This window comes from Excalfactoria chinensis, chromosome 11 (assembly GCF_039878825.1).
Source record: "Excalfactoria chinensis isolate bCotChi1 chromosome 11, bCotChi1.hap2, whole genome shotgun sequence".
Taxonomy (NCBI): Eukaryota; Metazoa; Chordata; class Aves; order Galliformes; family Phasianidae; genus Excalfactoria; species Excalfactoria chinensis.
The window spans coordinates 14157762-14173789 of record NC_092835.1 but is presented as its reverse complement, the minus strand read 5'-3'; the positions used below and the strand labels follow the sequence as shown (position 1 = coordinate 14173789).

Below are 16028 nucleotides of genomic sequence, written 5' to 3'. Positions count from 1 at the left end.
CAGCACGCATCCTCCCCAGCCCCTGGCACTGGGGAAGCTCTGGCAGACATGGGCACTGCACAGCCCAGCAGGGACTGGTCAGCATGGGCTGGCAGGAGGAGCCTGATGCCTGTGCGGTCCTGCTGAGTCCATGGGATGCTCTGAGCTGCCAGCCTGGCACAGCAGCCGAGAGGTCCTACCTGTGCTGAGCCCTCAGTGGGACCCTCGGTCGTTGGCTACGTCTTGCAGGCGGCGTAACAGAGCAGTGTGGTTTTCCTGACAGATCCGCTTAGCTGGCGCTTCACTGTCATCTTCTAAGAGAATGCCTCTCTTCTTTGTTGGAGTTTCTCCTGTTCTAATCATGCTGTTAATTTCCTTTAGCCTCTGGGGAAAGGTAGAAAAAACACTCTCATTATTGTAGCAACCAAAAAAAGCGACGTTTTTGCTTGTCCCATTGCTGTAGGCTTACAAACGCCTTATTTTTGGAGCTGTGTGCTATAGAATGCTTTCTGTAACAAACTAACCCTTTCGACCATTGTACTGGTCCCAGTACTGGAGTCTTTCTCAAGGCTTTTGTGTTAGATCTTTGATGCTCTGCTGGTGCACATGGAGCTGGAAGGCCTTGCAGTTGTAGTTATGACATGTTATCTTACACTACAGGTTCAGAATTCCTATCCTAAGTGAAGACACTGCTTGGAGAAGGCTTCTACTTAATGGTGGGTGACTGGAGGTCATGGGATTCAGCCTGTTCCATGTTCACTTGGTGAGTCTTTCTGTACTAAGAGACCTTTTGCCTCACTAAGTAGATAAGAGGGAATGACCGTACTTCATATTGAACTCTTGGGGTCTACATGCCACACACCCCATCCTGTGGTGTCAATGATTTACCTTCTGGCTCTTTCACGTGCACCATTACCAAGGGTAGCTTTTAAAAGTACACAAGTACCTTGGATACCTCATTGCTCTCCAGCTTCTTAGATCTGTAAACTGACAAGCTGGAGACAGTCTGGTGACAAAGTACACCTTTATCAGGGTACACTAAAAGGAGTGTTATGTGGTCTTCTCTACTCTTAATGTCACATCCCAACAGAAAGGGCAGAATTAAGGATTTATAAAACCAAACACCTTTAGTTCTTACCTTGGATGGGCTGCTGCTGAAATAATAGAATATTTTCTCTCGATGAGATGGAGCAGACACATTTTTGTGTGGCGAGATGTACACCGGGTGGTTCTGAGACAGCTGTACTCGGCGAGGGGAGCTGATCCTCACAAAGGGGTAGGGAGAGAGCGGAGGAGAGTCTGTCTGCTCAGGAGGAAAAAGAAAACACAGCTGCGATGTAATCTCCGTGAGCTACCTGCAGTACAGGTGGTGTAAGCTGGTCATCTTAAACATAGTGTAGATTTTTTTTCCTCCACTACAGCCATACCTTTCCTTAGAACATGGCTGGATTTGTCATACAGCCAGATATGCTACTCCTTTTTAACTGTATCTGAGGCTGGTGGATAACATTGCTTAATATTTCAGCACCAGGTTATCTCCTTGAACTGGAATTTTTGTCATAAATACTCCTTGGAGTTGCTTTCCTTAAGATGAGGTTAGCTAAGAGCATTTTAGCACACACACAGTAAAATAAGATCTATTTACTAACAAAAAACAGCTTTCTTACCCCATTTGAAGTATATTTCAGGGCAAATTCTTTAATCTGCTCAATGTAGACGCTGTTGTAGAACTGTATGAGGTCTCCTCGCTCTTCCTCCTCAGTATCACTGTTTGCACCGGTCAGGCGGGTGGGAGTAGGAGGAGCACTGCTGGGGTGCGGCACAGGCAGGGTGCTGCTGGAGCGCATCACCGGGCTGGAGTCTCTGCTAGCTGAGGAGAGAAGCACACAGTCCTTTAGCCGCCCTGCTCTGTGCATCTCCATCCCCAGCAGGGCCCAGGTGGCTGCTCTCAGTGCTGGTGGTCCTGCTTAGCAGCCTCCCTGACAGCAGACTATCAAACTGCTGAGTATTGCTACAGCAATGCTTCATTTCCAGCAGCTTATTGGATGAGCTGAAGTGATTTTTTTTCAGTAGAAGCTGAGCTAAAATTCCATTTCTGAGGCATTTCCCCTATAATTTCCCTTGTTGCCAGCTGGCACAATTTCAGTTAAGGAATGTCAGTCTTTCTTTCAGCAAATGGTAGAAATATTTGGGTGGTACTTTTCAATGTGGGAAGCTGTGGAATACGTGATTTTTTGTTCCTCCCCTCCTTGCCACCTTTCTGTGACAGAAAACATTAAAATGTACATTTATGCTGTCATCTATTAAGTATCTTGAAAGCTGGCTGTAAGAAGATGCGTGCTCATCTTCTTGATTTTCTGTGCAAAACTCACGCAAGGAAAAAACCTGTTAGTTCAAATATCAAGGAAAGGCTCTTTGCACTACAGAGACATGGGAGGGGCTGCTGGTGGTTCTTATCTCTGAAGCCAGCCAGATTCCACCTCCCTGCTGAGCTACTAAAAGAAACTGCTGCAGCTCTATGGCTGCTGTAAGGAAGTAGCTGTGGATATGGGCTGCCACTCATCTACTTTCACTCTACATCGTGTTCTCTGGTGTACAAACTTACCTGAGGAGTTCAGGCTGCCTCTGTAGTGCACTCTTAAGGGAAACAGACACAGTGACCGACTCAAAATGGTACTGACAAGGCAGGTGCAATGCTACGCTTCACTTAGCAGCTCTTGTCTGTTGTCGGTACGTTCTATATTGTAGTGAAGTTTATCAAAGAAGGAACTGTTTCATGTGTGGGTCTACAATCTATAATCCAACTTGTACGCTACCTGTGCTGTTTTGTGGGATTAAAAGTGAACGCCTGGAATTTGGAAACACTCACTTCTTTCTTTACTTCTCTCCTTACTTCTGTCTGTAGGTGAGTTCTGCTGGCTGCTGCTGTCACTGCTGACAGACTGGCGGCGACGTCTCCTGCCTTTTATCAGGACGCTCCGATACACCTGCATGGAAACAAGAGCATAACAGTAAGTGTGACTGGATGTGCAGTTATGCAGCCTGGAAGCAACACTGCATCATCCGTCTGCTTTTTGGAGCACTGTTTGACATCACATTGTTTTCTGCAGGGGAAAATGCAGGCAGCCTCTTGACTGTTATCCAGTAGGCACTGCCGATGTAGGTTGTAAGCAAAGGTATCTTAAATTACAGGTACAGTTGAACAGCAACAGCTTTCAGTACTGCAGGATTTGGGTGTGACTGCTGCATTTAAGGGCAGTGGCTCAGAGAATGCATCACTTAATATTAAATCTTACATAGTATTAGATGATGTCATTTATTGAATGCCTTATTACTTCTGCTTTGGGAACAGAGAGATTTCTGACTGTACTTACGTGACTCTTGGCTTGTGGTTGTGTCCGGTAGCAGCGCATGATGTTCTGGAAGGACCTGTCTTCCTTAGTAACCTAAGAAGAGAGAGTATTAGTTCTTCTGTGGTGGCTTTTTGTTGTTTTTTTTCCCTCCCTGTTTGGTTTGTTGAGGTTGTTTTTGTGGGTTGTTTGAGCATTCTCTGGCCTACCAAGCCTTAAAAAACAGACTGTTTTTATTGATCTTACCTTAGCCATTACATAGATAGCACACATCAGCAGCTGATCCAGATGCCTGTCCATCATGATTTCAGGGCAGTGCATCAAGGAATACTCAAAACACGTCCAGACTTTTTTCCGCAGCTCATCAGATATATCCAGTTTGACAGAGAGATCCCGCAGACGAACACTGGCTAAATGATACACCTGTGGGAAAGGAGACAGCTAAATGATACACCTCTAGGAAAGGGACCACATCTACTGTGCTTGTCTTGTCCAAACTGAGCTCTAACTTGAATGCGAGTGCTCTGCAGAAGTCGTGCAAGTGATAAGCTAATGACAGATACTGAAATGAGCTGCTTTTGCTCACAAGACTAGAGACTGTTAAACTGGTACTGATGCTACAAAAGCATTTGTTTTTGAATTCTGCAGTTATCTGGAATACAGAAACCTCTGTATTGAATAAATATTTCCAAAGTAAATTTCTTTCTTTAAGAGCCTGAAAGAAGATAGACACGTTTAAGCAGCTGCTACCCACAGATGTAATCTACTTCCCAGCAAGTGACAGCCGTACTGTTCATCTGCTTCAACAATGAGAAAGCCCTGCGCAGGAACACAGCTCTTCAGGTATGCATCTGAACAGACAAAACATGTTATCTTTGAAACTAAATATTCTCTTATTAATATTAGAAATAAGGAGATATTTTAATATCACAGAAGAGCTACCAAAATACAAACTAAGCAAAGTATGAATTAGGCTGAAAAGTACCTTCCTAAAGAAGAGGGAAAGCGAGCCCATCTTCCGGGACCGAGCAGCTGTGGCAGCAGTGAGGGGCTGGGCTGGCCTTGGCTCTCCTGAGGTGATGTGCTGAACAGTGACCTGCCCTGGGAGCTGCAGCGCTGCCCCCGACATCTGAGTGCTCAGGGTGCCTGTCAGAGCCTGGGCGCTGAGGGGCTGAATGGAACCAGAGACAGCCTGGGGCTGGGCCCCCACATTGACCTGCACTGGGAAGAAAGTTATTCCTCCGTTTTCATTGGCGATACCTGTAATTTAAGAAAAAGTCTGACATAAGAGCGAGTTGTGGGGGGTTGTTTAGTTTGGATGGTGTTTTCTGTTACAGCTTTTTCTTAATAATTCAGTAAATCTTACATCACTTGATTATAATTTGTAGTATATTATAGATAAGAAGATAACGGAATTAAACTAATCTTCAGTTATAATGTCCCTTTCTGCTGGCTGGGGAAGCAAAGCTCACTGAAATAAGTTGCTAATACGGAGTCACTGGGCATCTTTGTGCTGTCTCTAAATTCCGCTGATCTATTCATACAGTTCTTCCCCATTATACCTTCTCAAGCCTGCTGTCCTGCTCTGGGCAAGCTGTTTCCCCCACATCCCCTCACTGGATATTGGACAGAAATCAGCCTCATCTGACAGCAGCTTTTCTCTTACCTTGTACAGGTATGGTCACAGTTTGCCCATTATTGGCTGTTACGGTGGCAGTTGCTACTGTCACCAATGTCTGGCCAGGCACTGGAGTTACTGACACGGTGTCAGGGTTCACATTCTGCACAGGCACCGTATTTACCACGGGCTGCTGGGCAACCCTGACTGGAGTTGAGGTGTCAGAGGTATTATCGTTATCGACAAACAGCCTTCTCCTTGTAGGATGCGCTGTAGGAGAGCTGTATCTGTCATACAGGGTAGTAGGGGAAGATGAAATGCCTGTGGATTTAAAGAACAGAAAGCAAACAATCTTGTTGTAAAATCCCTTATTATACAAATAGATAAAAAAGAAATTTGATGAGACCCCAAACGTGACAACTGGAAGCATTTAAAATTAATGTCTACATCTGTGGCTCACAGATTATGAGATGATTTGATCTCACGTAATGTGGCACTGAATTGCTTTTTCTCAGCGACTGTGTTATGCTTTAGTTCTGTTTTTAGTCCTCTGTAAAAAAAACCTGAAGCCTCACAGAGCTGAACATACATTGGAGCTTCTAATCTGGTGTAACAAACCAAGCTGCTGAGCAGAGCAGAAGTATTTATACATGTACGTGTGTGTACAGAGATGTTGTTAATAGACACAAACACCTGAAACCACTGACACGGGACTGTTTTGATCTGAAAAAAGGAAGGTTTCAGTCTTAGACATCTGACTTAACTGTGTTAGTTACAACAGAAATAGCTTTACAGGTGCCTAATTGTACAGTAACCATTAGAGCAGCTTCCTTCCTGTATGCCATTTGGATTGTAAATTCAGGGCACAGTGTAGGAGTGATCAATATAATGTGCTTGAAAAATAGCTCACCTTTTCCCAGGCCTCCGCTGTCAGCTCGGACCTCATTTAGTCGCCTTGGTGTCAATGGAGAACTGACAGCACTGTTGGCAGCAGATCTCTCGAAGTACTGAGGTGGCATGACCTAAAATAGTTGTACTTTTATCAGTGTGGCTGTAGCACAAATTCAATGCATAACCAATCTGTAGAACTTCTAGTCTAAACGTGTTGAACAGTGAAACTATACGGAGGAAAAGAAAAATGAGCAACATGGAAAAAATATTGTAACCTTAAACTAAAAACTGTGTAACTCTGGGCATGCGAAGACTCTTCTGCAAGAGCTGATGTCCACCCTCCACCGTGTTACGCCATACAGAGCAGCGCTCACCTCTTCACAGCTGGGAACTTTGTTGTCGTTATCTCTGATTCTGTCCCACAGGATGGACTCCTGTTTCCAGGCCATGCTTTCCAAGATCTGTTCTTCGATATGATTAAGGTGTTTCACAACTTCCCGACAAAGACCGTCTTCTGCTCTAATGAAAACCTCAATTACCTGTAAAGCAGAGAAGGAAGAAGTCCATGTCATACTGAATAAACCAGTGACTGAGTATAACGTATTTGTTTTCATAGATTTCTTCTTACAATGAAATGAGACCCTAACTTCTCAAGGAAGAGACAAGTACAATTGTTAGACTGTGTCAGTGTGGTTCAATTGCCTGGTGGGCTGCAAGTTTATCTTCCCACAGAGCAGTGACTGCGGAACAGCTGCAGCAGCAGCTCAGGATCCCTGGTCCCTAGTTCAAGATAGGTACAATTCATTAGTCACTTGGACACGGCTCCTACGTTCCACTGATTAACAGCAGTCTGATTTTTAGATGCCCCACCCAGCTGTAAAATACTTTCAAGACAAAAAGAGGCAAAGCTAAGAATGAAGTTAGCTCACAATTTAGCATTCAGGTAAAGAGATTATTTAATCTAAGTTAAGAGTATGCAGGATTTGATCAACATTTCTAGCTATTAAACACTTCACCTTATAAAAGTGATAAACTGGAATGTCAAATATTTCTGTGATGAAGGGAAAGTTTCCAGGTTGCTTATATGTGAAGGTGACGATCTCGAGGCAGCAGGCCAGCAGGGAGCGATGAAACACGTCTTGCTCCAGTACTGCCTGCAAGAGAGTTGCCCATTTTAGTGCTTCATCTGCAGTGTAACAATACAACAGGGCAATGCTTTCTATTCAGCAAGATTACCCAGCTTTTAAACATGGGATTTCCCTTTGTACCTGATGGAACAGAATCCAAATGAAGACATCTTTACTCTTTATAAATTATATATATCCTTTTTGTTCTCAAACATGAAGAATTTCACGTAGTTTTCCTTCCATTCAGGTACACCTTCCTGGGAGATTTACTCATTTAAAATAGCATTATATAATAAAATATTATAAATGTATATAAATATTTCCTTTTTTGTAGATCCAACTTGAAAAATAAATAAGGTGCAATTGGAGTAGTTGTCCTTACAGATAAGTCGGTGTCTCCCAGTCTCCTCCTCTCTTGCTCAATGATTGCCTCCAAAACCTTGTAGTAGAGCACCTCAGCACGACGGAAATGCTTGCTGGCCACATCTGTAAACACAAATAATAGTGTGAACTGCAATGAAAGCGTCATCATTCATCTTAAACTACAGAGATAAAGCAGCAGCTTATTTGCTTGTGTGGGTTCCTGTGCAGCTGTGACAGAAAGGCACCCTTGAGAGAAGAACAGTTCTTCTGAGTGCTTTTCTTTCCTCCCTCCTGTAGAACATCGTAAAAATATCATCAGATCCCTACGATTTGTGCCAAGTATGATTATGAAAGTTTATACAAGGTTGAAAGTTAACCCCTCTTAAGACTAGCAGGCAAAGAGAAGAAATAGAAACGACTCTTGTGCCAAAGCACAGCCTCTACATAAGGCAGAGTTTACTTGGAAGAGATGAGTGTTTTTAAATACACGTGAATTCCTATTTATGTGATAAAATGTTTCCCACCTTTGGACAAATTACTGAGTTCTTCTTCAGACTGCATGCTCTGGCAATACACTTCATGCATTTCTTTGACTCTACTTGCAATAGACTGTGAGGGATCTCTGGAACACGCCCTGGAAATACAAGCTAGTTTAAGCGTTCTATTTCTGCTAAGACAAAACACAAATACACACCAAAAAACTACAATAGGATTAAAGCATGAAGCTGTAAAATACCTTTGATAGACAGCAATGCAAACACCCACACGTGCCTTGCTGGATATGCACTGTGAGACATCCACAGCAAATTCTACTGCAGGGAGCATCAACTTGTCATAAGAGTTTAATACTAAACAACATATTCCAATGTGAATTAATAAGAAAAGTCTTGAAAAAATTGCAATTGCAGTTTGCTGTGAGGGAAGCTCCAAATTTGGGTGTTGTTATAGCTGCCCATCTCTCAAGGATAAACGTGCAGAAATAAAGACAAGAGCCTTTCTAAAGTTAAATGTCCCTCTGGCTCCTATTTCACTCCGGACTTCCAACACATTACCTTTTAAGTTACACTATTTCACATTGTTATTATAATTTCTAACTTTTGTTAGCTCAGCATCAAACTTACTTGAAGATTTGCTCCAGGTTTTCACTGGGGGCATTTTTCAGCCCTGCCAGCATGGTGTGAAGGCGGCTCAAGCTGTACGTTGCTATGGAAACAGGTGTCACATAGGGGTTGCTCTCCTTAATGTACTTGCGGCCAGTGAGGGGGGTCGACATCCGAAGTGATTTAGTCTAGAAAGAAAACAAAGAAAGGATCTCTCTGTACATTATTACAACACTCGGACCTCGTAAGAGACTTAGAAGTGTCAGGCTAGAATTGTTTCTTAGCTGGTTACATATATATCTATCTGAGAAAAGAGAGCTGGACTCAAACAACCCAAACCAGTTCTCTCCCAGTAACTGCCAGCAGTGGCAGGTCTATCTGTTGCTTGGATGTCTGTGTCAAATACTAACACAGAAGTGTCTGAGCAAACACAAAATGACCTCACACTGAAACACCACAATTGGACAACTCCTTCTCCACAGGAACATCAAAGGACCGCGCCAGACTCACTCTGTCAAAGTGCTGCTGTAAATTATGCTTCACTTGTACTCGCTCAGCTGTTTCCATTCCTGAGGGTGTATTTAAGCACCGTGTGAGAGTTCCAATTTCTTCATCTGCATCCTCCCCGAGAAATATTCGCTCATCGAGGTTTCCTACTGACAAGACATACTCCTCGTAGGCCTTGTTGATGGCTTTGCTAAGGAGGAAAAGAGAGAGAAAACCCCTTTGTTTAGACAGCGCTTTCACTACCTGCTTTCTGACTGAACACACTTCTTGGCCTATCAGAAGACCTCAGAACTTGCTTTTTCTTCCTAATGCTTTATGTCATATAGAAAAGACCATGGAAACACGAACAGGAGCAGACATCGAGCAATGCTATGCTGAAAAGGCCTCAACCAGCAAAGAGCTAAAACGCCTTTTAATATAATATCTAAATAGTAATATATCTATAAATGAACTAGCTAGTATTAGTGTTAAGACACAGGTAATAACCCAAAGGGACACAAACGCAGACCAAAGCACAAGTCGACTCACAAGCTATCTCCAAAGTTTCCAGGATCCAGAAATCCCGTCAGATTTTCATCTTTTCCTTTTAAGAGCTGAAAGAGCAAAGAACGGACACTGCAGCTGTTAAAGTTCTGAGGACAACAAGCAGAGAAGCATTTTCTGCATCCTGAATGCACCCACCAACCTTCTTGTCAAAAAGTTTCCGAATGTACGGCTTCCAAAAATGCTCCTTGATGCCTTTTGCTTCTAAAACTAATCCGTAATGTAACGAACACAGCTTTTCAATGATGCAGGGAGGGTCAGATGATGTTTTATAATCCTTACTATGAAAGTCTTCAGGCAGACCTATAGAGGGACAAAGAGAGTACTGTTTGATTTCGAATAGTCATACCTTAGTGAACTCAAATTCTTTGCTATGAGGCCCATGTAGTCTGAAATTAAAACAGAAAACTATTTTGTCCCCTTGAAAGAAATGCGGTGCACCCTCGGTTGGATAATCTTATCAAAACTGCCTTTCAAGTGGCAAACCCAAAGAGCTTAGATATTCAGTGATAAATAGCATCAGTTCTAATAGAGCAATGATGAAGCACTTATGAGCTGTAATATTTATTCAAATAAGTTTGAGATAATGGCCCCTGCTCACATCCAAGCCACTACAGGACAGTAAATACTATACAATACAATACTGAAAATGAAGCATACCATTCTGCCCACCACCCACCTTCACGTCCATCTCAGCAGCCCCAGAGGTTTGTGCAGATTTTAGATAAAGACTCTTTTTTTCCCAACATACCTTTAAAATTGGGATTCAGAAGTTCTCTGTGGTTAGGGCACTGGAGAGCATTTCCATACACCAGATCCAAAGCACATAACAAGAGGTGATAGGAATTGACCAAGTCATCACTGATCATGGGAAAATTGCCTTCAAAGCAAGAAAGATAATTGAGATTAATTAAAATCATCATAGACTTGAAAGTATTTCACAAAACAGAACTATCAAGATTTGCATTTCCAATCAACAGTGGAGTATTTTAAGCACAGATTTTGGTGACTGGATTGTCAATACCTGGGTAGAAACACAGGGAGGAAAACAGACACAGCTAAAACAAAGCACATATCATTGCGTTTGTTCACCTTTATGTCCAGTTTTCGGATCAGAGTCTATAAATAAGCTCACGGAAGCAGCACATGAGAGCAGCTCTATGGCTATAAGGGTCAGTAGCTTACTTTGCAGCATACACCAAACGCACAAGACTGGCGCTTTCTGCACTTGTGAAACCAAACACAAGATGCTGAGGCTTGCAGAAAGATCACGGCGACAAGCCTCAGCTTGCTGCTGATGTGTGGTTGCCACGATAAGGATTACTGCCGGCCCTCAAAACACAGCAAACAAACGGGGAATATTCAATTCCTCCAGTGGTGTGCATTTACTTTACACTGTTGTACTGCCACACTTCATAAGGTACCACTCGACACTTATTAATTTTGCAGTTCATAAGTACTGTAATTGTTTGTCTCCTAAAACTTAATGGGCTGTTATCAACACTGTGTTCCCATCCACAAAGTTAATCTGTATGTCTGAAACTGCTTGCCAATCAACACGTACTTAATGATGACCTGCTTACTCAAACATACTAACTCAGCAGGAACAAGACCTGCCCAGCCCCTCTGTGCCTGTTCAGGAGCAACTTGCAGTCTATGAAGCAGCTTCTGCACAGGACACAGCTGTCTGGTACAGCATCACACCTTTCTTCATACTCCTGCAAAGATCCAGGGATATTGCCAGTAACTTTTCCAAAATGAAGCCTGCTGGCAACCCTCTGCTTTGTGGTGAAAAGAAAGGCTAAGCTGGACAGGACAAAGCTACTGCCACAAAGTCTATAGTGAGACAACCTACTGCATCCTATCTCAGAAACAACCAAGGAGATACTGCAGGAAACCTACACTGACTGACCCTGCAATCCCAGGCAGTCCCTCCTTTCTCATAAAGTTCTCATAAAAATATAACAACTCCCTGGAAATTACAGAAGGACCAGAATATTACCTAACTTACGTTCAAAGAACTCCCAGTGAACCCATCCTAACTGCACCTGAATCAATTCCTACTGATGGCAGACTGTAGATTATGCTGCATGACTGAACAACTTAAGCAAAAAACGTTGGGGAGCTTCACTGTCCCTCATGCAAAAGGATTTACTTCCACTCCCTTCTGTCTTTTTCTCCAATCAGTCATTAAAGAAAATAAATGACTGAAATCCTCTGCTATTCAAATTAGCTTTAAGGGTACTTTTACAATAAAAGCAATACATGCATGGCAATATACCAGCTCCTCCCTGTTTTGTTTCCACAGAAGCCTTTTAACAGCATTTCCACATGTATGTTCCAAGGCAATCTGAGTCTTCAAGCCAGCCAGCCACTTAGGTGAAAAGATCAAACTGCTACCTGTGAGAATGCCTTGAAAGTACCCTCAGCTACAGCCTCATGACACAGTTCTGCTGTGTTACAGAACAGAATCCATTACGTATTATCGCTGTTATTTGAAACTTACAAGGAATTTAAAATCATTTTTGTTCCTAGGGAACATAAAGCAATACTTTACGTTAATTACAACTGTCTAAATATGAATTCACTGCAACTCTGAGCTAATTTTCTTTTAGTAGTGCAGCCTACAATCACCAAAATATAGCAAACACTGGAGCACTATTGCAGATAAAGCTACCAAACTGTTATGGCACACTGCTTACCTCAGACAGCTGGTAAAACATGCAGCTGCAGGAATTTAGGTGCATTCATTCAGACTGCTCCGAGGAGGCCCTTTCTCATGTTTAAAGACTAACAAGAACGGGTTTGTAGCATTCAGCCCCTTTCAAATCTCTTACCTTTCGCATGAACAAACAGCACCCAACAGAACTGGAAAACTTCAGTCACTGTGCACGGCTGTCGCCTGTGGGGGAAAAACACAGCAAGAAGACACAAGAAGCTCAGTGACTAACAGTGGGCAGACATCCCATCATTCTGAAAGAGCTGCTTTGCCACAGAGCAGCTAAAGTCTGAACCGTGGCTCTACCCCTCAAAAAATAACAAAGGCAAAAACTGGACTGAAATAACGCAGTGGCTGCTCAGAGCTTTACAGCAGACACAGCTGAAAGCCCGGCCTCAGCCAGCACGTGATTCAAACATCGCCACACCAACAGAGCACCACACTTGGAATGTCTTCTTAAGTACTGTGAGCAATGTAAGCACGTGTGCACATCCTGCAAGGCATACGTTACACAGCACGCTGGGCTTTATATGCTGTTTGCTCACAGACTTCACCTAGAAACTTTGCTAAAGTGCTTTGCGTTTTTTGCATAGAATTTTACATACTATGGAGCATTCTGCAATACAGGTGTGTAACCAACACCAAGTTCACCTCCACTAATCCTAACCAGCCATTCATGAGGCCCTCCTGTCCATCAGGAGTTCTGTACCTACCCGGGGCTATTTACCTCGTAGTGCTGCTAATTACACCAGCTTTCCTCAGCATCCATCCTAAATATTTACTTTCGTAATTCTGGCTAGTGAGTTCAGCCCCTGCATTTGGAAACAGGAAAGTCCTGGCACGGTAATCAACTCATCCACATTATTATTGTTTCTCCAAAATATCAGAAACCGGAGTAATGAATGTACTGCAAGGAACGTTTAAAAACAAACAAGAGCCCCTGCCCTTCTCTAGCACCCCTTTTTATTCAACGTCCTTGCTTGTTTCCATATAGCACATCACCTGAGCTGGTATTTCACGTACCACATCCCAGCTTCCCTCAGAACACATGAACAAGGTGGCACACGGGTAAGTTTTACCCAACATGGTCACAGTGCTGCTAGATCTTGTTCTAAGTGCCGCTATCAGTTTAGACCACAAGACAGGCGTGAGCCCCAAAGCTACAAAGTCTGCATGACGTAAACAGCCTTTATTGGGTTTCCTCTGTTTCTAGAAGCACCATTTGCTCCACAAGTCTGTCTTTAGTATTATTTATTTCATTCAGCACCACATACTGAAGTTGGGAATTCTTTCATTCAGGCCAAATTCACTCACGGTGGGGTCATGTTCTCAATTTCTGCAGTACTTTTGTCAGCCTGCACTCATTTCTTTGGTTACTCCACCAGGTTATGTAAGGAATGGTGTTAGATGTTAAAAGCATATATACACATTGCACACAAGGATTCGGAATTCTCCTCTGACTTAATCTTCAAAATGAGTTCCCGCTCTGCTATCCAAACAAGCTAGCAGGGTTTACTGAACTAGCTGCAGAACCGTATTTGTGCTGTAATGCCAACATTATGTGCTCAGTCCATCTGTATCACAGTATTGGCTACCAGTACCATCAGGTTATGCTCACAAAAAGATCAAGGCAAAAAGAAGACACGGTAAGAAACTGAGAAACAGAGAAATAAAGCTCCCACTACAAAGTAAAATACGCATAAGATCTGTCTATAAAGAAAGCTACACGATTTAATAGGCAGCTCATCACACTAAGCCGTTCTATGAGCTGCTGAGGCTGTGCAGATCATAAAGCAATCTGACTCTTTCAGCCCTTTCCACCCTACAAACAGCATTTCTTTCACCTAAGGGCTGATTTTCATCTCCCCCTTTTATTTCCCCCCCCAGATCACAGAAACTTCTCAGCTTTGGGGCTTCATTCACCCTGTCAGACCAGAAACAAGATTCCAAAATCACTGTAAGCAACAACAGACCACATCTGGCACCATAGAGAACTACTAAGGAAGTTAAAATACAGATAGAACAACCAAGCAGCTCCAATACGTTTTTGTAACCACAATGGTCTAACATCAGTCTGGAAATAACAGAACCGTACCTCTGTTTTCTTCCTCTCTGTTGACGGGGTTGATCTTCCTGAGGGTATCTGAAAATGTCCTGAAAAATGGGCTCGTACTTCTTAAAAATGACTGCAGAAACAGTAAAGTTTCTCTCCAGCCTTTCGGTCCTTTCTCGGAACTGGGAGGGTAGGTTTGCCATGTCTTCCCATTTCTTCATCTTGTTAAAAAACTCAATCAAGCTGAAGATATTGAACAGGTTAGATCTCAGAGGGTTGGCGTTTTGTTTGCTTCTATTCTCACTGAGTTTGTTTTGCAGATACACGCTATAACTGTACATTTATTTACAGCAAAAGTACAACTTATGCTTTCCGAGCTACCGGTAAAAGCAGCACTGCAAACATGACGAGTATAGATTTAAGTGTTCAGAGCCAGCTCCTCATTTACAAACCAGGAGGAGCTGAGACAACTCAGAGACAACCATCCTACCTGCGTGAGCCACAGCACACAGATCCCTGCTGTATAAACTCTATATCTAACAAAGACATCCGGACTTTGTTCTTAATTTCTATGTTCCTCAAGATGCTTTAAATTGGCTAAACTGAGTTACCTTTGCTCGGAGCAGCGCAAAATGCGGGTTAGGGATACATAATTTCCCTCAACTGTCCCCCTGCTGACGGTCGGGATGGCTTTCCTGCAGGCCACATAGAGGGCACACGCCAGCCAGTGCAGCTCGTTGCCCTGCGAAGCAGAATGCAATGCATGTCAAGCCCTCTGTGAACTGCTGGGCACAGAGACATGGAGTACATCGCCACAAATGGGCTGCAGCAGCAGCAGCAGCAGCAGCAGAGCCGCCTCCTTGTTCTGCAGTGCCTACGGCCGCACTGCGCCTGCAGCGACCAGGGGAGCGCCTGAAGAGCTGACAGCGCCAAGGCAGCGGTGACAGCGTGCGAGGTACGGTGCGAAACGTCACCCCTGCCACACGGATCGGCCATGGGGTCACTGCTGCCCTTCTAGAGCGACGTTCTGTACTGTACATTGTACTGGTTTGGCACTAACGAGAGGAAATAAATAACAACAGCCAGCTTTCTGTTTGATCGAAGCGTCCTTCTGTCCGCATCCGTGGGATGGCACAAACATGGTTTCCGCGTCTCTCTCTTACACAACACAACAGTCGCTCAACTCAGCGCCTAAAAACACCAGCGGATTCCAGCCCAGCGTAACCGACGCTCGGGCCGAGGCACGGCGCTGCACGGAGCTCGGGGGCAGACGGCAGCGCGGGGCCGGACCGACGCTCCCCCAGCAGCCGCCCCGCCCCGCCGGCCCGCCCGGCTGCCCCTCAGCGGCCGCTCGTGGAGGCACGAGGCCGTTACCCCCTCACACACACAGACACTCACATACACACACTCACACACACTCACACCCCGCAGGCCGCGCTCCCTGTGCGCTGTGAGGAGATGCCGCCCCCCGCCCGGCCCCCCGCGCACCTCCAGCGTGTAGTTGCGCTTCATGCTCTGGTAGCTGAGCCAGGCCTCGGAGCGGGCGCGCTCGTCCATGTTGAGGCTGCTGCAGAGTTCCTCGTAGCGCTGCCGCGTTTCCCCTTCCTCCGCCGGCGGGGACGGGGCTGCGGGGATCGCCCCTCCGGCCCCCGGCTCGGCCTCGGCCTCCTCCCCGCCCGACATCCCTCGCCCCGGCGCTAGGGGGCAGAGCTCCCGCCGCTCACTGCGCCTGCGCCGCCGCCCCTGCGGCTCGCGACGCTCGTTCGAATCCAAACACC

General features: G+C 44.6%; 1 protein-coding gene and 1 long non-coding RNA gene across 2 annotated transcripts; one reads left to right on the top strand and one right to left on the bottom strand.

Annotated features, from left to right (window-relative positions):
- Positions 1 to 182: 182 nt before the first annotated feature.
- RBL2 (RB transcriptional corepressor like 2) lies at positions 183 to 16028 on the bottom strand. Its single transcript, XM_072346240.1, has 22 exons — positions 15739 to 16028; positions 14862 to 14992; positions 14293 to 14493; positions 12316 to 12380; positions 10230 to 10358; positions 9621 to 9781; positions 9464 to 9528; positions 8939 to 9125; positions 8450 to 8616; positions 7853 to 7962; positions 7348 to 7451; positions 6855 to 6992; positions 6213 to 6377; positions 5858 to 5969; positions 4996 to 5268; positions 4315 to 4589; positions 3576 to 3752; positions 3354 to 3425; positions 2849 to 2966; positions 1647 to 1849; positions 1118 to 1282; positions 183 to 363 (listed from the first exon to the last, which is right to left on the bottom strand). Exons 1-22 carry the CDS (start codon positions 15931 to 15933, stop codon positions 193 to 195), a joined length of 3384 nt encoding a protein of 1127 aa, XP_072202341.1. The 5' UTR covers positions 15934 to 16028; the 3' UTR covers positions 183 to 192.
- Positions 419 to 4319, top strand: LOC140257167 (uncharacterized). Its single transcript, XR_011904980.1, has 3 exons — positions 419 to 742; positions 2885 to 2990; positions 4042 to 4319. It is a non-coding gene; the product is annotated as an uncharacterized lncRNA (long non-coding RNA).

Coding starts and splice junctions, on each gene's coding strand:
- RBL2 (XM_072346240.1), bottom strand. CDS start 15,933: ATGTCGGGCGGGGAGGAGGCCGAGGCCGAGCCGGGGGCCGGAGGGGCG. Junction 6,378..6,854: donor CAGTTTATCACTTTTATAAG/GTGAAGTGTTTA, acceptor TCTGCTTTACAG/GTAATTGAGGTTTTCATTAG. Junction 5,970..6,212: donor AAGTTCCCAGCTGTGAAGAG/GTGAGCGCTGCT, acceptor CAACTATTTTAG/GTCATGCCACCTCAGTACTT.